The sequence below is a fragment of the Papio anubis genome, chromosome 9 (genome assembly GCF_008728515.1).
Source record: "Papio anubis isolate 15944 chromosome 9, Panubis1.0, whole genome shotgun sequence".
Lineage (NCBI taxonomy): Eukaryota > Metazoa > Chordata > Mammalia > Primates > Cercopithecidae > Papio > Papio anubis.
This window is the reverse complement of record NC_044984.1, coordinates 76,659,212-76,681,833: the sequence shown is the minus strand read 5'-3', so window position 1 is coordinate 76,681,833 and position 22,622 is coordinate 76,659,212. Positions and strand designations below refer to the sequence as shown.

The following is a 22,622-nucleotide window of genomic DNA, read 5'->3' as shown; positions in this document are numbered from 1 at the left end:
TGACCTAAGATACTAACATTGCTATCTTTCACAGTTTCCTTACCTTTCATGTTACACAATGTTAAATTACGATAAACAATCAATTAACTGTTTTGCCTCTTGATTCTAGAGATTATTTTAAATATTCAAAGCAGAAAAACTAAGTAGTTTTTCACTTCCTAAACAATCAGGGATTATTCTTTTTTCACTGGTAGAATAAATTTCATATTTCTAAAATTAGTCTAACTTTAAAAAAACTAAACATTACTCTCCAGTATTTTCATTCTTAAACAGACCCTCTTTCATTCTTCACAATTTTAATTACTAAGCTGAGTGTTTTAGATAACACCCAGCTAACAAAAAACTAGAAATAATTTAAGATGCCAAACATACAGGTCAGCGTATTCCATTTGACAAAATATGTTAATAACAGTAAATGACTATAACAAATTTGCATGATCCAGGTTTAAATCTACAATAAAGGCAAGTTTATTGTCTTTTTGCATAATCCTGGAGATATGCTAGGTGATGCATGCAACCACTTGATCCAGAGAAGAATCAGCCACATGAGATATTTACGTTTTTGACTAAATTTTTTTTAAATTCATATACTAGATGAACAGAAAAAAAGACTGAAAACAAATAAAAGTAGAAATAAATTACAATATTTTCTCTTTCTTTCTTTTTTTTTTTTTTTTTTTTTTTTGAGAAAGAGTCTTGCTCTTGTCGCCCAGGCTGCAGTGCAATGGCATGATCTCGACTCAGTGCAACCTCCTCCTCCCAGGTTCAAGAGATTCTCCTGCCTCAGCCTCTCAAGTAGCTGGGATTACAGGTGTCGGTCACCACGCCCGGCTAATTTTTGTATTTTTAGTAGAGACAGGGTTTCGCCACACTGGGCAGGCTGATCTCAAACTCCTGATCTCATGATCTGCCCACCTCGGCCTCCCAAAGTGCTGGGATTACAGGCGTGGGCCACAGCACTCGGCCAATAAATTATAATATTAAAGTTTGCAAAGAAGATTAAAAATGACTCTTACATTAAAGTTTGCAAAGAAGATTAAAAATGACTCTCCCCCTCCAAAAAGTAATTATTTAAAGATAATTTAACAATAAAATTATGCTTCCACATTTGTCTTTTGCAGGAAATATGATAAAGTATTAAGCAGTATTAAAAGTTTATAAATGAAAGTGTTCCAGACAAAAGGATAGGTTCACTGTGTTTGATAATGTTTTTATAGTCAATAGATACAAAGATAGTAAACGAAGATAAATTTTGAGAAATAACTGTTGTCAAAGATAGAGCCATTTGTGGTGAAACTTTGAATAAATTATAAAAATATTGTTATGATTTAAATTAAAAATAATTGTCAGAGAAGATTACTTCAGTTCCCAATAAAATGGCATTGAAATTTTTAAGAAACACATGGAGAAGAATAAAATTACAAATGAAGAACAGCTTGACTTGCAGAAGCAGGGGGACTAGAATTTCTTGCAGAGAAGTATCAAAACTAACTCAGGAAAGCAATACAATGAGAGATGTACATGTTTTTAATTTAGAAGATAAAAAATGTTGAAAAAGAGGGATGAACGTATGAGTTTAAAAACTTGTAGTTTATGGGTTGAAAAACTTATCTGGACAATGAAATCTACTAGTTTTTGATAAACGTACTATCACGTAGTTGGAAATTCAATAATTTAAAAAATATAAAGATTGAAAAACATTTCTTGGGCAATGCTCAGAGCATGAACTTTCAAATATTACTTAATCTAGAAAAAGTATAATTCTCAGACCACATTAAATGGGAAGAAACTGAATAAAATTCTACTTAGAAAGGTATAATCCATTCATCTTCCATTTTGTTTTGTACTACAATTATTGATATCTGTTATCTTCCTTATTGAGAAGTACATTTTTGAAGGCAGAGATTATACCTGTTGTATTGGTCACACTACAATGTTATACTGATACAATGCTAAGTAATTTTTGCAAACCTAAATTGGGATATAAGGGTAACAAGGCATTCTGAGGTCGTAAGGGATAAATTACACTGATCTATTCTTAATTCCATTAATGACCACAGTATTGACGAATACTGATAATCCTCTTTATAAAGGTCATAAAAGAGATGCTCAAAGGTTGCCTATTCCTTCTTCTCAAACATCAGTAGGTTTAAATTCATTTCAATCACTTCTGGACCTCACTAATTCAGCCTACTGCCCAGAGTAGTGATAGTTTACACTTGAAATACCTCAATAATTTCTAAAAACTGAAGGAAGTAGGTGAGGGATTGGGAGGCACTGAATGGGACTTCTTAAATATCTCTACATGGAAGACCTCAAATACAACTGTTTCAACCCTTTTCTGCTATAACAAAATACTTGAGACTGGGTAATTTATAAAGAACATATTTTTTTTCCTCCCAGTTCTAGAGGCTGGGAAGTCCAAGATCAAACCAATTGCCAGCATAGTTGGTGTATAGTGAGGGTTGCTCTCTGCTTCCAAGATGGTGCCCTTTGCTATATCTTCACATGCAGCAGGGGTGGTCAGCTTCCTTGTACCTCTTTTATATGGGCACTAATCTCATTCATGAGGGCTCCACCCTCATGAATTTAGCTTTGATTCTTCCTTTTCTCTAAACTTTATATAAATCAGTCACCAAGAACTACCAACTTTCTCTGTACAGCATCTTTCAAAACTATTGCTTTCTTTCTATTCTACTGCCATCACTTTGTCTCAGCACACATCCTTCATCTCTAGACTACTATCATTGTCCCCATGGAAGGATGATTTCAAACCGTTTAACAGCCTAGCCTCCAAAACTTATCTGCAATATTTTTCTCTGACCTTATTTTTAGCTACTTAAAAATATATTAATACTTTGCTCCATGTTCTATAACTGTTCTGAAATATGTTTTATAATTTTCTAGCTTCAATCTTTTGCTTACACTGTTCTATACACTTGGAATGCCCACCTACTCTCAGTGTAACCATATTAAATTCAGCAAACTGAGAGGTGAAGTCAGCTGGGCTTCTGGGTCAGGCGGGGACTTGGAGAACTTTTCTGTCTAGCTAGAGGATTATAAATGCACCAATCAGCACTCTGTAAAAACACACCAATCAGCACTCTGTGTCTAGCTAAAGGATTGTAAACGCACCAATCAGCACTCTGTAAAATGGACCAATCAGTGCTCTGTAAAATGGACCAATCGGCAGGACATGGGTGGGGCCAAATAATGAATAAAAGCTGGCCACTCCAGCCAACAGTGGCAACTCGCTTGGGTCCCCTTCCACACTGTGGAAGCTTTGTTCTTTCACTCTTCACAGTAAATCTTGATGCTGCTCACTCTTTGGGTCCGCACCACCTTCAAGAGCTGTAACATTCCCCACGAAGGTCCACAGCTTCATTCTTGAAGTCAGCAAGACCATGAACCCACCAGAAGGAATAAACTCTGGACACATCTGAAGGAACAAACTCTGGACACACCATCTGTAACACTCACCACAAAGGTCCGCGGCTTCATTCTTGAAGTCAGCGAGACCAAGAACCCACCGGGAGGAACAAACAATTCCGGACACATTTTGGCACAAAGGGACTATCACCAAGCGGTGAGTACCATTGGACCCCTTTTGCTTGCTATTCTGTCCTGTTTTTCCTTAGAATTTGGGGGCTAAATACTGGGCACCTGTCGGCCAGTTAAAAGAGACTAGTGTGAGTGGCTGCTGGACTAAAGACATGGTGGTCAGGCTTTCTGGTAAAGGAATCTCTAACAACCCCCAACTCTTCAGAGTTGGGAGTACCAGTTTGCCTGGAACCAGCTTCCGCTTTTCCTGTACTTCTGGGTTGAGCCGAGGATCGACAAAGAGGAAAGTCATTCAGCTCCGGGATCCCGACAACTGGTTGCCCCTGCGGCCATGAGCAGAGCTCTCAATGTTATGTCGCCCAAGCGAGACTCATTCATCTATCCTATCTATCTTGACTCTTGCCTCCTGGGTCCTAATGCCTATCAGACAAACATCCTCTCGCCTCTCTTCTCCAAGGATAGTCCCGCTTCTAAAAACCACTCCCTGGTGCTCTTCTAGTTTCTCCTATAAGAATGATTTCTAGTATAAATTCCAGGACTCTATTTCCTTCTTTGGGCATCTGGGCTCACCATTCAGAAAGACATAATTTTTGCCCAAAGCCCCTTTGTAGCAGGGACTATCTGGAATTTTAGGATCCCTCCTCAGACAAACAGGCCTAACAAAAGCCATTCCTGAAGCTAGGATATGGGGAGCTTCAAAAATGATATCCTTCCTATTCAAGTGAGGACAAAAGGTGTGACTCTTCCAACCCTGGAGATCCCTTCCCTCCCTCAGGTTATGGCCCTCCACTTTGTTTTTGGGGCATAACATCTTTATAGGACAGTGGTAAGGTCCCAATACTAACAGGAGAATGCTTAGAACTCTAACAGGTTTTTGAGACTGCATCGGTAAGGGCCACTAAATCCGATTTTTCTCAGTACTCTTTGTGTTCCAGGAGGACAAGCAAGGGTGCAGGTTTTCGAGAATGCGTTGGTAAGGGCCACTAAATCTGACCTTCCTCGGTCCTCCTTGTGGTCTAGGAGGGAAACTAGTGTTTCTGCTGCTGCATTGGTGACCGCAACTATTCCCATCAGCAGTGTCCAGGGACTGTTGCAGGTTCTTGGGCAAGAGATATTTCTGCTGCATCAGTGAGTGCAACTATTCCGATCAGCAGGGTCCAGGGACCATTTTGGGTTCTTGGGTGGGGGAGAAACAAACAAACCAAAATTGCAAGCGGTTTTGTCTTTCAAATGGGAAACACTCAGGCACCAACAGGCTCACCTTTGAAATGCATCCTAAGCCATCTGGACCAATTTGACCCACAAAACCCTGAAAAAGAAGTGTCTCATTTTTTTTTTCTGCACTATGGCCTGGCCCCAATATTCTCTCTCTGGGAAAAATGGCCACTTGAGGGAAGTATAAATTATAATACTATCCTGCAGCTTGACCTTTTCTGTAAAAGGGAAGGCAAATGGAGTGAAATACCTTAGGTCCAATCTCTCTCTTCATTGAAGGAGAATACACAACTATGCAAAGCTTGCAATTTACATCCCACAGGAGAACCTCTCAGCTTACCCCCATATCCTAGCCTCCCTATAGCTCCCCTTCCTATTAATGATAAGCCTCCTTTAACCTCCCCCGCCCAGAAGGAAACAGCAAAGAACTCTCCAAAGGACCACAAAAACCTCCCGGGCTATAGGTTATGACACCTTCAAGCTGTATGGGGAAGAGAATTTGGCCCAACTCAGGTACATGTCGCCTTCTCCCTCTCTGATTTAAAGCAGATCAAGGCAGACCTGGGGAAGCTTTCAGATTATCCTGATAGGTATATAGATGTCCTACATGGTCTAAGGCAAACCTTCGATCTCACTTGGAGAGATGTCATGCTATTGTTAGATCAAACCCTGGCCTTTAATGAAAAGAATGCAGCTTTAGCTGCAGCCTGAGAGTTTGGAAATACCTGGTATTTTAGTCAAGCAAATGATAGAATGACAGCTGAAGAAAGGGACAAATTTCCTACTGGTCAGCAAGCTGTCGCCAGTATGGATCTCCACTGGAATCTAGACTCAGATCATGGGAAATGGAGTCGTAAACATCTGCTGACCTGTGTTCTAGAAGGACTAAGGAGAATTAGGAAACAGCTCATGAATTATTCAACGATGTCCACCATAACTCAGGGAAAGGAAGAAAATCCTTCTGCCTTCCTCGAGTGGCTACAGGAGGCCTTAAGAAAATATATTCCCCTGTCACCTGACTCACTCGAGGGTCAATTGATCCTAAAAGATAAGTTTATTACCCAATCAGCTGCGGATATCAGGAGAAAGCTCCAAAAGTGAGCCCTGGGCCCTGAACAAAATCTAGAGACATTATTAAACCTGGCAATCTCGGTGTTCTATAATAGGCACCAAGAGGAATAGGCTGAAAAGGAAAAGTGAGATCAGAGAAAGGCCATAGCCTTAGTCACGGCCCTCAGACAAACAAACCTTGGTGGTTCAGGGAGGACAGAAAATGGAGCAGGCCAATCACCCGGTACGGCTTGTTATCAGTGTGGTTTACAAAGACACTTTAAAAAAAGATTGTCCAATGAGAAACAAGCCGCCCCCTCGTCCATGTCCACTATGCCAAGGCAATCACTAGAAGGCGCATTGGCTAAGAGGGCAAAGATTCTCTGGGCCAGAAGTCCCCAACCAGATGATCTAACAACAGAACTGAGGGTGCCCAGGGCAAGCACCAGCTCATGTCATCACACTTACTGAGTCTCGGGTTCATTTAACCATTGAGGGCCAGGAAATTGACTTCCTCCTGGACACTGGCGCAGCCTTCTCAGTGTTAATCTCCTGTCCCAGACGACTGTCCTCAAGGTCCGTTACCATCTGAGGAATCCTGGGACAGCCTGTAACCAGGTATTTCTCCCACCTCCTCAGTTGTAATTGGAAGACTTTGCTACAGAAGGTAAGTATGCTTATCTAATCCTACCTGCCCATGTTGCAATATGGAAAGAAAGGGAGTTCCTAATCTCTGGGGAACACCCATTAAATACCACAAGGAAATCATGATATTATTGCCCACAGTGCAAAAACCCAAGGAGATGGCAGTCTTATACCGCTGAAGTCATCAAAAAGGGGAAGGAGAGGGGAGAACAGCAGCATAAGCAGCTGGCAGAGGCAGGGAAAGACCAGCAAAAAGGAAAGAGAGAAAAAGACAGAAAGTCAGAGAGAGAGAGGAAGAGACAGAGACAAAGAGGGAGTCAGAGAGAGAGAGAGAAAGAGAGAGACAAAGAAGGAGTCAAAAAGAGAAAGAGATAGAAGTAGTAAAGAAAAAACACTATACCCTATTGCTTTAAAAGTCATGGTAAATGTAAAATCTATAATTGATAATTGAAAGTCTTCTCTTTACAATCCCAAATAGACTCTTTGGTAGCAGTGATTCTCCAAAATCGCTGAGGCCTAGACCTCCTCACTGCTGAGAAAGGAGGATTCTGCACCTTCTTAGGGGAAGAGTACTCTTTTTACACTAACCAATCAGGGATGGTATGAGATGCTGCCCAGCATTTACAGGAAAAGGCTTCTGAAATCAGACACCACCTTTCAAACTCTTACACCAATCTCTGGAGTTGGGTGACATGACCTCTCCCCTTTCTAGGTCCCATGGCAGCCATCTTTCTATTACTCGCCTTCATGCCCTGCATTTTAAACTCCTTTTTAAATCTGTTTCCTCTAGGATTGAGGCCATCAAGCTACAGATGGTCTTACAAATGGAACCCCAAAGGAGCTCAACTAACAATTTCTACCGAGGACCCCTGGACTGACCCGCTAGCCCTTTCACTGGCCTAAAGAGTTCCCTCTGGAGGACACTACAACTGCAGGGCCCCTTCTTTGCTCCTATCCAGCAGGAAGTAGCTAGAGCAGTCATCACCCAATTCCCAACAGCAGTTGGGGTGTCCGGTTTAGAGGGGGGATTGAGAGGTGAAGCCAGCTGGGCTTCTGGGTCAGGTGGGGACTTGGAGAACTTTTCTGTCTAGCTAGATTATAAATGCATCAATCAGCACTCTGTGTCTGGCTAAAGGACTGTAAATTTACCAATCAGCAATCTGTAAAAATGCCCCAATCAGCACTCTGTCTCTAGCTAAAGGATTGTAAACGCACCAATCAGCACTCTGTAAAATGGACCAATCAGCAGGATGTGGGCGGGCCAAATAAGGAAATAAAAGCTGGCCACCCCAGCCAGCAGGAGCAACCCACTCAGGTCCTCTTCCATGCTGTGGAAGCTTTGTTCCTTTGCTCTTCACAATAAATCTTGATGCTGCTCACTCTTTGGGTCCGCACCACCTTTAAGAGTTGTAACACTCGCTGCGAAGGTCCGCGGCTTCATTCTTGAAGTCAGCAAGACCACGAACCCACCAAAAGGAACTCTGGACAAATCTGAAGGAACAAACTACGACATCTTTAAGAGCTGTAACACTCACCACAAAGGTCCATGGCTTCATTCTTGAAGTCAGCAAGACCAAGAACCCACTGGGAGGAACAAATAATTCAGGACACAAAACACTGAATTTGTGCCACTATGTGTCACTTACTATGTTCTACACACCAGGACACACTGGAGAGTTAAAGAAAACTGGAGAGTTAAAGAAAACAAATCACCATAACACAGTGAACTGAGTGTTCTAATGAAAATATGAATAAAATACAATGAGTAGTTTCATTACTAATTTAGTGTCATCTGACCTCGGCTTTGAAAGAAGATGTGAAATAAATGAAAATTTATTATATAAATGGGAGTAGGAAGCTCTTAAGCAAACAGGATAGCATGAACAAAATTAGACAAAAAATGCGTGGTACATTCAGAGAACAAGGCAGCTAAAGTATACAGTTTAAGGACAGAGGGAAAATTCCAAGAGAAGTATTGATAATACTAAACCATTTCCTCACACCTCCTCCCTCCTGCTTTGGCTGAAGATATATCTTAAAAATTAAGAACATCAAATTATTTCAGCCATCTTCATAATCAAAGTTAATTTCGGGGGCCAGATCATGTAGGAAGTTGAATCACTTATTATCTAGGTGACCCACTAATGACTGGTTATATAGACTTTTTCATTTCAAGATCCAGATTGACCCAGTCCTTCAACATGACCATGGTGTTAATAACAGGGACTAATAAGGTCTGAAGATAAAATATTTAAATAATTTTATTTCCCTAGGATTTGAGAACTGGAAGAAACCCTAGGTATCTTTTACTCAATTGACTTACAACTATTTTTAGTTATCAGTCTCGTTTGAGAAGGTGAAACATATTCCTGAATTCATTTTCAGGGGGTACGAGGGAATTGATTGGAGCCTGCAACCCAAGAGCTGAACCTATGGTACTTTTGGGGGCCAGGATGATTACTTCTATTCATGAAGCTAGCTAGAGGGAACGGATATACCCCCAAAAGGAAGCTGGCTGCCACGGAGAGATATGCAACAAAATGGCCAGATCTAAATTTTTCCACAGAAGCTACAATTCCAGGGCTGTGTGTCTGTGTGTATGTGTGTGTGTTAAATCTGAACTCTGTCAATCTTGAAATGTAGACTAAAAAAAAAATGTAGGCACCATATTGGTTAAATGAGAGGTGTTTCTAAGCCACATGAGTCAGGCAGTGGCTATTTTTCTACCTCTGCCATAGGTGAACAACTTATGCAGTTACTTCTTGGATGAGAAAATTGAGCCCTACAGTTAAATGTCCTGTGCGAGATAACACAGTTAATCAGAGTTAGAGATGGATTAGAATCAGGTCTTCTGACTCTGCATCTAATCTGCCTCCATCTGAGGGAATCAGAGTAGGAAGAAGGTGGCTATTTTTTATTAGATGACTACTCATTTGTATGCTACATTTTAACATATATCTCATTTACTTTTATGGAGACCTTTCAGACAAGAATTAGGATTCCCATTTTTCAAAAGAGGAAATTGAGCTGCAAAAGCTTAACTAAATTGCACAAGATTATGCAGCACTAAAGCATCAGAGCCAGGATTCAAAACTATGTGTGACTGGCACTAAAATCCATATTCTTTCCATCCTGTCTCCGATTTGTTTATATTAGTAGCCAAGTTTCAGCTGAAGAGCAGATACAAGATAAGGCCAAAGGTGAAGAACTTTATTGTGTAGGTAATGAAGAACTACTGATGGGTTTTGAGTGGAAGAATGACAAGATCAGAACTATGATTTTGGACAATAAATCTGAAAGTCACTGAGTGGCAACACAAATGAAATATAGTCTAAAGGCAAGAACATCAGGTTGAAAGTTATTACAAAAATTCTGTTGCAAGATTTAAAAAGGAGAAGTGACATTGAACTATTTTCTATGGGAATAAAAAATAGCAAATGTAAGAGTAATGGAGGAAGAGGAATTGGCGGATTATGAACTTAGGTAACAGGAAGAATAATAATGTTTTTTATAGAAGGAATGCTTAAACCACTGAGGTAATGAATAAATACAGACTCCAGAAGACATGAAGTCATGTAGGCAAGTTTTTTTTAAAACCAAAGAAAGAATTTAAATTATGATAAATGATGATAACAGGTAACCATAACTATAAACTTACAAGGAAAGTTTAATGATTTGATATAAAATTTTAAAAATCTAAACTAACAGAGGCAACCAAATATATGATGATTGGCTAAACACAGGAAAACAGTATAAGTAGAATGAGGAAAAATGCAACAGATGAAAGGAATCTCCACGAACTCTGTTTTACTGAACTTCTAATAATTGAAGATATGGGGAAAGGGGGAAGTAGTGGAGGAGATACCATTAAAATTAGAATATAAATTTAAGTTCTAAATAGTTTTATAAATAAAAGGAAAATCTGAAAACACTTTCTATACATCAAAGAGATAAAAAGAAAAACTGTCCTTGGTTCTCGAAGATTTGTTTGCATTGCAGCTCTCTTTTACTTATGATTACGAAGTTCCCCAGGAATGGGGCTGACGCTGGCCACTATCTTGTTATAACGTAATATTATTTTTACACTTGAAATCTAAAATGACTCACAAAAACTGAAAAGGAAAAAACAGAATTCAGAAAAATACATAAGTGAATGAATAAAAGTTACATACAGCAGAGTAAAACAGAACACAGTAATTATTTCTCCATTGTTCTCTCACTTTCTGTTTCCAACAACATGCTTTCTGCCTTAATGTGTTTCAAATTAAATATGAGTGCAATTTCAATACATTCAAATTACTACCACCACCAACACTAAAAACAGGATGGCCAAGAAAAAATTTAACCTATTAAGATGCAAAAAAAAAAAAAAAAAAGACAAGCTTGATAAAAGAATAATCTATCATGGACATACACTTTCTGTGTTGTTCAATTAAAGTGGTAGTAAAATAATTATACCAGATAATCACCAAAAGGAACTGATTCTATAGACATTTACTGAGCACCCAATCATCGTAGGATCATTTGAGTAATAATATGAAACAGGAGAAGCAGCATATGGCCTCAAGAAGCTGAAAGAAAAGTCAAGAGAGAGTCCCTGGAGGCTCAGTGCCTTAGAGGATCCCTGTGTTTTGGCAGGCACAGAAACTGGAATTCCTGAGAGCTCATTAGGCTTTCCACAGCTAATTATAAATAACATTGTAAGATACTGACTTTGAAATACAAATTTATTAATTTCCATTGAGAAATATACCTATAACAATAATTTGTAACACTCATTTGTTAGGACAGTCTCCTAATTTTAGAATTACAAGGAGAACAAATGAGGCCAGATATTCTTAAAATTTTCAGCAAGCTAAGTAAGCTGCTTAAGTTGCTTCCGTTGTATTGATCTAGATTCTGTTTCATAAAATATTTTGGCTATCCTGACTTAGACTATCTGTCCCCTCTTGCTTTTCAGAAGAATTTTCTAGATTCCATTAAACAATTAATTTCTGAAGATCAATGATGATTCTGCTGAGAATGTTACAGATTTACACATGCAGTCATTACTGCCTAAGGACACAGTCTGGTTTCCTTGAAGGAGTTATAACGAAATCTTAATTTCCAAAATAAGATATAGGTCATATTTATCCTATATCAGCAAAATATTTAGAAGCTATCTCTACTGGCTTTTTTGCTGCAGATGGTTAATCTCATCTACATTATATACTAACTTTTAGACATTTTAACGTGAAGTGTCACTTGTTCTGATTTTATCTCCAAATTCCCAGGGTATTTTATTGTAATCTGTAATGTACTGAATGTACTGTATTTCCAAATAGGGAAAGAACAGTTATTGATTTGCGTCTCTTCAAATAAATTTAAAAATCTATTAGTTGCATCATATAACTAATATTTATCATACACAATGATAATAAATATAACTTAGGGATGAACCAGAAATAATACATGTCTAGTTGAGTACTAGACATGTGCAAGGAGTGCCTTCAATAAGACTCTTTATTAGATCTATGTTCAACTTCATTCTTTCTTCAAGAATTATTTAAACATGATGTTGTACATAATAAACATACATAATTTTTATTTGTCAATTTAAATAATTTTAATGTAAGAATCATTTAATTTACTCAGCTATAAACAGAAACTTTATGATGCTGAAAATAGTGAAAAAGACAAACATGGTACATTTGTTTTTTGATAGTTTATAATTTAGTTGCAGATACAGACAAGTCAACAGACAATAACAATAGTATGTTATTTGTTAATATGGCAAAAAATATATTTGTTTAGAACACAAACTTCCAGGAGCTCTTGACAATTTATTTCTTCCAAGTAAAGACCTAATTATACCATCACTAGCAATCATCATCATCACCACAATTATCATAACCATTTATTAGCCACAATTTATTAAACCCATGCTATATTCTCAGTTCTATGCTAGGTGCTATGTACACATCATCTTTAATCTTTGCTGTCCTACAAGGTAGGTAATATTATCCCCACTTTTAAAAAAGGGAAGAAAAAAAACCCAGATGTAACAGACAGATGTCAGCTCATAGCTGACTTTGAACTAACACGTAGGCCACAGTCTTTCTCCTACTAAACATGAACAATTTCTCAGTACACCAACATCAGACAAGATTTGTGACCATGTCAACTTCATAATCATGTCTGAGTGCAGACAAAAGCAGAATGTCATGCAAACACAAAAGCTTCCACAAAAGCAGCCCCATAGGAAAAGTTCACATGGTATGAAACGGAGACCTCATGCCAACAGCCTGCACCAACTAGCCACCTCTGTGAATGAGGTATTATGGCCACCTATGCGAATGAAATATTATGGCCATCTATGTGAATGAGATAATCATAGAGGCAAATATTTCAGCCTCAATCAAGCCTTCAGCAATTATAACCCCAGCCAGCATCTTGACTGTGACCTCATAAGATCCCAACCCAGATCCACCCAGTTAATCTGCTCCTGAATTCCTGGCCCACAGAAACTGATGAGATAGTATATGTTTCAGCCGCTTGTTATGCAGCAATAGATAATACATAACATTAATACAATTGTGTGTCAGTGAGTGTGTATTTTTCAATTTCAAAGGGGCATAAACTTTGAGCTCTTTGAACTTATTTATAGCAGCCACTGAAATCCAACATCTTAGCCCAATTAAGATCAGCACTTATTGACTTACTCTTTTTTTCCTAAATATGGGTCACACTATCCTTAATTCTTTCATCATAGGTACTAAAATCCAGCATTAGGGCTTACTTGGAATCAGTTTCCTAAGTTAGAGTCACATTTTCCTTTTTTTTTTTTTTTTAGCACATTTAGTTTGTTTTTAGTTGAAAAGTGGAATGGCAGGTAATTTATTGTAGTAAATCTATTTTGTTTTCCTAAGGATTTGGGGTGGTGGTTGTTCTATTAATAGTGGGAAGTCAACTTGCTTTGACTCAAACTGAAAACTATCCCCCTTCAGAATGCAGCCGCTGATGTCTCTGCTAAGTTGCTTTTTATTTACCCACTGTCTGTTGGTATACCTGAGCCTGCAGAGTTTAGCAGTCAGATAAAGATTTGGGTAGATTTTCTAGTCAGATTTTGAGGCTCACTCTTTCTGTGGTTCCTCTGTTTACAATTTGAAGACTCCCTAGTCTAAATTTCCAGTTGCTCTGCCAAACTTGAATTTTGCCCTTTCATACAAGAATTCAATAAGGCTTCTGATATTTACCACCCAAGTTGTGTGTACTTTAGGGAATACACCTGTTGAACGTGCAGCAAACTTGCACATCTCTAGCCATGGGAAGCTCCGTCTCTCAAAAGTTTTTTGCCAGTGTTTCTGCTAGGATCTCTAGGTCTCCCAGACATGTGTAGATAAGAGACCATTCAGGGATTCAGGCAGAGTTCATACTCAGATCTTAGATCTCAGACTTTTTGTATCTCTCCTGTTTCCAGAATGTACCTCTTAAATCCGCACCTGCTTTGATTTCTGAATTTTGCCATCACCACCTTGACCTGGTAAGGATGTGGTATTCCACTGTTAGATCTACAGGGGCTAGGAGCATCCCTAGCGAGAAAGCCATAAACTCTGACTTCCTACCCAATCAGTAACAGTCTTTCAATAGTAATCTCTTCTTATATTTCTGCCTTTGGTCATTTCCCAGAATCTTACAGTTGTTTTTAATAATCTGGCCAGTTTTCCTCATTGTTATTTGCAGGAGAATCTGACTTCTTCAAGCTACTGTTCCTTGAAATATCCCTGGACTATTTTAATAGCCTCTTATATTGTATTCCTGTTTCTTCCCTTACCTTTCTTCACCTTTCTTACCTTCTCTTCTCCACACAGAAACCAGACTTTGAAACAGAAATCACCCTGTATCACATCAACACACAAAATTCTCAGAGCTTTGCATTTCACTCAGAATAAAAGCCAAGTACTGAGTGTAGCCTACAAGTTTTATGTGAGGATGTCCTGGGCCACCTCCAAATGCCATCTCTCACCAGTCTCACCAAGACTGCTCTGCTGTGTTTAAAATGCACCAAGCGTGCTCCACCCTGGGCATCTGCTGTTCTATATACCCCTTTCTATATATTAGCTGAATTACCTTTCACAGTATCCCATCAGGTAGGTACTAAAGTTACCCCTTTCTCCAGATGAGGAACTAACGCAAAACGACTTGAAGCAAATTGCCCAAGTTAGCACAGCTAATAAGTGTTGGGGTCAAGATTTGAACCCAGGTAGTCTGTCTGGAAAGCCGTAATTTATGCCCTGAAAAGACAGTTATTTCTAACATATTTCCTTTTTATTTTGGAGAATTAAATTTTTTATTCTAGTTCTTTTTTATATGAACAACAAAGAAGAAACTGTTAGGACTCTAACCAGACAAGATCACCTGGCACATGAAACGTACTGAAATGCATACACTGAGGACTTTTACAAACAAATTTCTTCCATAAAACACCAAATGATTGTGCTGAACACCTGTTAGTGTGCTTTTCCAAACTGTGCATGCAGCTCTGGGAATTATGTTTACTTGTAACTCCTCATACAATATTAGCAGAAGATCATACGCCTTGTGAGTCCCTAGTGGAAATCTGTTTCAGTCATCCGGTATCTAAGGTATGCCAAGTATTTTACCAAGTGCTGGGAATACATCAATTGACAAGTCAGACATAGACTCTGCTCTTTTGGAGTTTAAGTAAAATTGTCATGTTATCATAAGTGTCATACATTTATTATGAGATCAAATTGAAGAAGTGCCTAACTTTTCAATAACAATGACATTAGAAAAAAAAAACAAAACAACAAAAAAAACAAAAAAAACACAGTATTTACCAAGTGCTAGTATAAGAGGTCCCTCTAGTGATGCTTTGCATGCAGAGAATGCTTAGTGAATAAAGTTCACTAGTGAGGGTAAGTTTAGGAAGCCTAGAAGGAAAGTAAAAATCCCAGGAGCCTGTTGGTGTCCATCATTCTGCTTTCAAAATATGCTTGCCTTAGAATAATCTACATTTCTTGAGAGTAGGAATACCTCGAGCCTACAAACATTCATGACACACATTAGGTACTTTAAAATAGTTTTTAAATGAAATAGTGAATAGTCGAATATCATCCTAGTCCAAGATACAATCATCTGTTGTACTACTGAGATAGTCTCCTAACTGGACTCTCAGCTTAAGCTTTTGCCCCACCAGTCTATTATTCAAATAATTTACAGTTATCTTTTCAAATGTGAATTAGGTCACTATGTTCCCTAAATAACCCCAAAGGTTTCCCATCACACTTAAAATCCAAAATCCTTCCAAGGCCTAGAAAGGCCTGCGCCATCTGGCCTCTGCTTGCCTCCCGTCCTGCACCTGCAGACCCTCACCTGGCTAGAGCCAAGCGCAGCCTGCGGTTTCCGCCGCCCACAGCCCCTTCCTGTAGCTCTGCAGGCTGAAGCCTTCTCATGTTCCTGACCTCCTAACTTGGGGCAGCCTCCTTACACAATCCCTACCACATTACACTGTTTTTATTTTCTACTTCATTACCACCATTTGAAATTATCTTTATTAACTGTTGAGTAATCTTCCACCACATGCTGGAAGATTCCACCTCGAATTTGTAAAACCTGTGAGAGCACCGCTCCCCTAGTTTCCCTCGCGTCAATTATTATGGAATTACTAGATGAAGGAACTCCCCCGCCCTGTTTCCTGCTTGCTTTATATTGTGGAAATATACAAGCACCCAAAGAAAGAGTGATCCTGATGATTCCAAAGAACATCCCCGCCCCACCCCTCAACGAATCCGACCCCTCCTTGAGGGCCGCCCCGCCCCCGGCCGCGGTCGCGCCTGGTTCTACGGGCTTCCACCAGGTGGCTCGCTTTGCCGGCTAGGCCTCTCTAGCCACTTCCCTTCCCGCCCTTCTCCTCCGCCTCCCTTCCCGCCCCGCCCCGCCTACTCCACCACCCACCTGCTTCCCCCTCTGCTTCCACTAGGCGGCGCGTCTCTGAGGGCCGGGCCTCCGCCTCCGACGCTGACTTCCTCAGTGCAGTCAGCACCGTCTCCGGGGTCAAGTCGACCAGCTCCTCCCACACGGATTCTGTGTAGAAATCCACAGTATGTGCATTGGAAATGGACAAGGCATCCCTCAGGAACTGCAGAAGTCCCTGCAACTTGGCACGCAGCGTGGGCAGGTCCGGGGTCACCGGGAGAGGGCAAGAAGCCGCCATGACGCTCACCCTCCCAGGCTGTAGGTGGCGCAAACATGGCCGTGAGTCGCCAACTCGGCCCAAATTAGTACAGGCAGGCTCAGTAGACCTCCGAGCCAGGTTCCTTCTGAGCGATTGATTGCTTCGGCTTGGTGACGTATTTTGTGGGCGTCCGTTGTGGTGGTCTGGTGACGCGTGTGGTGGGCTGCAATGGCGCCGGTGAGGCGGGCAGCGAAGTGGCTGCCCGATGGTTTTGAGGCGCGTGGTGAAGGGGTTTCCGCGGTCGAGTCCAGGAATAAGAATGTGAAACAGAAGACATGGCGGCCTAACCATCCGCAAGCCTTCGTGGGGAGCGTTCGCGAGGGTATGTAAGAAGGCCACCGTTTACCGGTCCTCGAGCTTGCTAAGTCTTAAAATACAAGACCCCCTGCAGCTTGGAAGAAGGATTTAGGAACCAGACCCGGTCCTACTTTGAGCAGGGGAAATCATTCCTGAGCCTGCTGAAGCTGTGAGCTTCGCAGAGCTCTAGATAGGAAGACGGAGCAGTGTTGCTAACTTAAATTATTTAAACGTCTTTCCTGACGTAACCCTGTATTTCATCAGACCTTTTTTCCGGAGAAACTGAGCAGAGTCTATGGCCCTGTGAACTTTTGCGCATGTAGTAAGGTAAAGGGCAGAAACATACTGCTCCGAATCCATACCCAAGGCCCTCCAACCTTCGCTTTAATTTGTGTTTGTCCTTTTGTATTACTGTCTGTAAGGTCCCTCCGATCCCACTTGGAATATATAAATGTTAAAGTCAGTCTTCTGATAATTGCTAGCTTTTCAGACAAGCATACACTGTCTTTTTCTTTCGTGTTGAAATATTTTCGAAAACGTACATAATAGTTTGTCCAAGATAAGACACTAGATGGGGCATTTTCTTTTCTATTTTTTAAGTATTTATTGAAGGCCCAGATTAAGTGTTTTAGATGAAGTAAGAAATTTGTTTTGCTTTGTGAATACAACTATAAACTCAATTTGTGCAACCGTCGGAACTGGTCAGTTTTTCTTTGAGATTTTTACTTGGATTTGTGCACGACTGTTGGCCTGATGTTTTTGCAAAGGGCCAACTTGCTGTGCAATCCATCAGCTTAAATTTGTTGCTTGAAATAATGTTTTAAAGCAAAACATAATGCTAGAATCTGAATGTGATGACGTAAAAAAGAAAGATTTTCATTTGTTATTAACGGCTTCATTCTTTGCTCAACAACTTCTTTTCTCTGAAAGTAATTTTCGATGATATTCCTCAATGTAGGACAAGGCTTTGCCTTTCGAAGAAAACTGAGAATACAGCAAAGTTACAAGAAATTGCTGCGGAAGGAAAAGAAGGTTAAAACGTCACTGGAATCTCAATTCACAGATCGATACCCAGATAATCTGAAACATCTCTATTTAGCTGAAGAGGAAAGACTTAGGAAGCAACCAAGAAAAGTTGACCATCTTTTGTCAGAACAAGTTCACCAGCCTTTGCTTGAAGAACAGTGTAGCATTGACCAGGCTTGCTTTGAAGATCAGTGTAGCTTTGACCTGCCTCAGCCAGAGGAACAATGTAGTAAAACAGTAAAGTATGTATTTTCTTCGTTTGAAATCCTTTAAGTGGTGTTTTATTATTTAAAAGTGCTATCGGATAATTTATATAGGAATTGGATTTTTTTCTTATTTAACACATTTTAGAAGTCACAGTTTAATTAGGGAAACATTTTCATGGAGGCTCGATTTTTAGCTTCGATAACTGAATTAGGCTGGTTTAGCTTAATTGACAAAGTAATGTAATGGAAATTAAGAGGTCTGGAATTTGGGTTTCTTCCTCTCAAGTACAGGTGGTAACTTGTACTTGATAATATTTTTGAAAAATAACTTCTGAAAGGTGTTACAATTTTAGTCATTAACAGTATGGATTCTAGAGCCGGACTTAACATGTTAGTGCCCCAGTGACCTCTTCTCTAAAATGGGGAAAATAACACTGTGTCCTCTTTAAATTGGGAAAGATAATACTGCAATGAATATATACTTCAGAGCTGCCATGTTGCACAACTCCAGAATGGCTTACTCACTTAAACTCAGGTGTCCCTAAGGTGTTTCATGACATTGTTGTGAAGACTCCGTGAGTGAAAGTGTATGTGAGGATCTTAAAGGATATATGTGATAATGTGGTTAGTGCTCTTGAGTGTTAGCTACTACTATTAATCTGGATATTCTGCAGAGGACCAGAAATGGGTTGCAATTACACATGCACAGCTCCATGACACTTTGGTTTTATAAGAGTTAATTTATGAAAAAACTATCACTGCACATACTTCAAGTTAAAAAACAATGCTAAAATCTAAAATTGCAAGAAGCTGGGTGTTAACTTGGGAGTATGATTTTTTACTTCATTAAAACCGTATCTTTTAAAGTTGTGAGCTATTTCCGCTAAATATAACAGGAAATTGGACCACGGAGGGGAAAATGTAATTGGGGATGAAGGCAGAGACACAAGAAGTTTACTTCTTTTGGTAGGCTTAATCATTATATTGTTAAATAATCAGTATAAAGCTCAGGGAAAAGATTAGCACTAGAAATGTAGATTTGACTTATTTTCTGATAATTTAAGGAAGTTTAAATCCTTAGGAAGGTAAAAAATCATGCTTTTAAAAATTATGGTTTATTTTGAGGTGGAAACAGGGAAAATGTCATTGAAGAAGTTAAGCTTTTTGGGACTGGAGAAAGAAATACAGTGACAGCTAAGTCCACAGAGAAAAGTTGTGATATGTAGTTGTCAAATATTGTGGTCCCCTGTTACCTGTTTGGAAGATGTTCCAAGACCCCCAGTGGATGCCCTGAAACTGCAAATGGAACCAAACCCAGTTTCTGTCAATTGGAATATATTTCTGTTAATGTCTTTTACTTGGGAATTTAATGCGTTTTCCATCTTAAATCATGCACTGTGGCTATAACTTTTGCAGTTTGAAATGTGACAGAAAAACTAGCATGAATTTCTTTTTCCTTCACAATTTGATGTATAGAAGTTTTTTGTGTTTTGTTTTGTTTTTAAATCACAGGTCTTAGCAACTTCAGCATATGATTTTTTTCTTTCCTTATTAAGTCAAGAACTTTTTCACTTTAAGCAAACACTCAGAATGGTTTACAATTTAAAACATATGAATTGTTTTATTTCTGGAATTTTTCAATTTAATGTTTTTGGATCTCTGCTGACTGCGAGTAACTGAACCCGTGGCATGGGGAAACCATGGATAAGGGTTGTGCTACTGTACTATAAAGTTTAAGGTGAATAGGTCTGAGAACAGGTCTCTGGATTTGTGAACTAGGCAGTCACTTGTGACTTTGGAGAGACTTTCAGTAGATAGCCCTGATTAGGCTTTCAGCCATACATACATGTTGCATCTGAAGTCGTGGTCATATATCTGACAGCCTAAGCACAAATAGAGTATGGAGATTAAGAAGAGAAACACGTTGGGGGAAAAAACTCTGCAATGAGGAGGACAAAAGAGGCTCTAACTTAAAACAGTTACGTGATTTTAAAGTTTATTTCAATGATGAGGGAGGCAAAGACTCCCCTTGGACTTTTTATTTATTTTAAATTAAATACATGTTATAGGATGATGGGTGCTGAAAGGTGCTGAAAGAGTCAGAAGGAACAATTAGAAAGGATCAGGAGAAAATAATGTGCCTCACATTAAGGGAGTGGAATTTAGGAGTAAAGTTAGTAGCCCATTAAAAAAGACTGAAGAGTTTCCATTGATCATCATATTTGGCTAGAAGGTCATCACTGTCTTGGCGTGGGCAGTTTGATTAGAGTGATGAGAAGCAGAAATCAGATATCAAAAAAATCAAGGAGTGAATGAGAAGTGACAATCATAGTCTAATCACTATTCTTTCTAGAAACTTGACTACGAAAGGTCAGGAAACAAAATTGGTAGTTAGAAGGGAACATAAAGTGTGATAATGTGTAATTTATTTGTTTAAGGAGGTAGCTATTAAAGTATTATATTGTAGTTACAGAGTATAGTGAAAAGTTGAATGACAGAGGAAAAGAAAGTTATTACTGAATCAAGGATACTGAGGAAATGGATGGAATTCCAAGTAGCTGGATGAGCCTTGGCAAAAGGGACACCTTCAGAGAGATGAGAAGTACTTAAAGATAGAACAGTTCAAAATGGTGTCTAGGTCCAAGATACGGTGATTCATGACAAAGTAGATGGAATAGAGAGGAGGAGGTCAGAAAACTTCGAGATTAAAGTTCATATATACACATAATTTTCTTAACATCCTTAGAAAACAAGTTTAATTCTTTTTTCAGTCTGGCATTTCTGTCATTCATATACTGGTTTGTTTTAAAAGCTTTTTTTTTTTTTTTTTAAGATTTTAGGATCTTTCATAGCTTTCTGTGGTTTTTCCTAGTTGAAATATTTCTCTAAGAATCCCCATTTGTGCCTTTTAATGTATAAGCTACAGCTGTGGTTTTAAAACCTTTTCAGACATTTTACTAATAAAGTCTACTATATATAATAATGTTTTTTCATCCCCCAATTAAAAGCTACTTTACAATTCCAAAGAAAAATAAAAAGAAAACATCGAATCAGAAAGCACAAGAAGAGTATGAACAGGTACAAGCTAAACGTGCTGCTAAGAAACAAGTAAGTTTCTACTTTAAAAATATTTAGTATAGTTCTTCTTATTTATCCTAAATATGCATGCTATACCTGTTTTCTTCTTGGTACTGGGCACACAGTATTATCTCTGTAAATATCTGTTGAATGAATGAGTGGTTTGAGCAAAGGTGGAGGATTGCCTCTTATTCCAGTTCCTTGCTTGTATTGTCTCAAGCAATGCTAGTAGGTCAAAAATAGGATTTTGAACACATTGTTTATAGGTTAATATTGTGAACATCTTGGACAAAGTTTCTCTGAGTATGGTTCAGTAACTTGCACCTATTAACAAGCACCTCAAAAGATTTTTTTTATGTATAATAAAACTTGAAAACCACTGACATAAGAAAAATACAGATGATTTTCATAACATTACATTGAAGTAAGTGAAAGCCAAAGGGGAGGTGTTAGAATAAAATACTTCTTTATTATAAAGAGTTGTTCTTACCTGTAAAAACAAAGAACTATTTTAGCTTAGCAAAAGTTCACACTCTGTTATCATTTAGAAAACCAGAATTGTAGACCAGAATTAGACTTTTTTCAAATGAATATAAAATTACCCACAGCCTCAACAAGATTGTCATTTTGTTGCAACTGTGGTAGTTCTTGTTTTTGCATTGAAGTTTTATTAATCTGTAGCTTTTAAAAGGATAATGTGTCGGTCAAAAATACCTCAAAGATGATACGTAATTTTGCTTGTTTTTGCTTTAGAATATCTGTAATTAAGAGTTCTTAAAATCTAAAATGTTTTCATTGTTCTTAAGCTGGTGGCAGATTAGGAGAAAGCAGGAGAATTTCTCCATGGGAATACTGGACCAGTATTAACTAGCACAGCTTTATGCTTTTTTCTAACCATCTGCCACCTTTGGAAATAGTATATCAGATGAAGTGCAGTAATGATCATTATGCTGTAAAACATTTAGTGTCCTTTTAAAATTTTCTTTATATAAAACTGGGACTTTGTGATCATGAAAATTCTCTGTTATACCATGTGTTGTTATAATGTGAAGGCAAAGAGGGTACTTTGCTTCAATTAGGAGAAACAGTGCCCATCTTGCAAAATAGACAAACCTTAGAGTGTTTGCTTAGTAGTAGCTATTTCAAAGCAATTTCTGAACTGTATCTGCTATTTGTTGCTAATGAAAGTTACATATGTTAATAATTTTAGGAATTCGAGAGGAGAAAACAGGAGAGAGAAGAAGCCCAAAGGCAGTACAAAAAAAAGAAAATGGAAGTATTTAAAATATTGAACAAAAGGACTAAAA

At 38.7% G+C, this 22,622-nt stretch overlaps 1 protein-coding gene across 5 annotated transcripts in view; it reads right to left on the bottom strand.

Moving 5' to 3' along the window:
* The window catches only part of METTL25 (methyltransferase like 25), a 119,551-nt gene extending 102,491 nt beyond the window's left edge, over positions 1 to 17,060 (bottom strand). For all 5 annotated transcript variants that reach the window (XR_004176135.1, XM_031650642.1, XM_031650639.1 and 2 more), the window contains exon 1: positions 16,429 to 17,060. Coding sequence is in view for 4 of the 5 variants with exons in the window: in XM_031650642.1 (XP_031506502.1) it covers positions 16,429 to 16,999 (571 nt within the window). In the remaining variant the exon portion in view is untranslated. The remainder of the gene's footprint in view (positions 1 to 16,428) is intronic.
* Between the last annotated feature and the right edge of the window lie 5,562 nt (positions 17,061 to 22,622).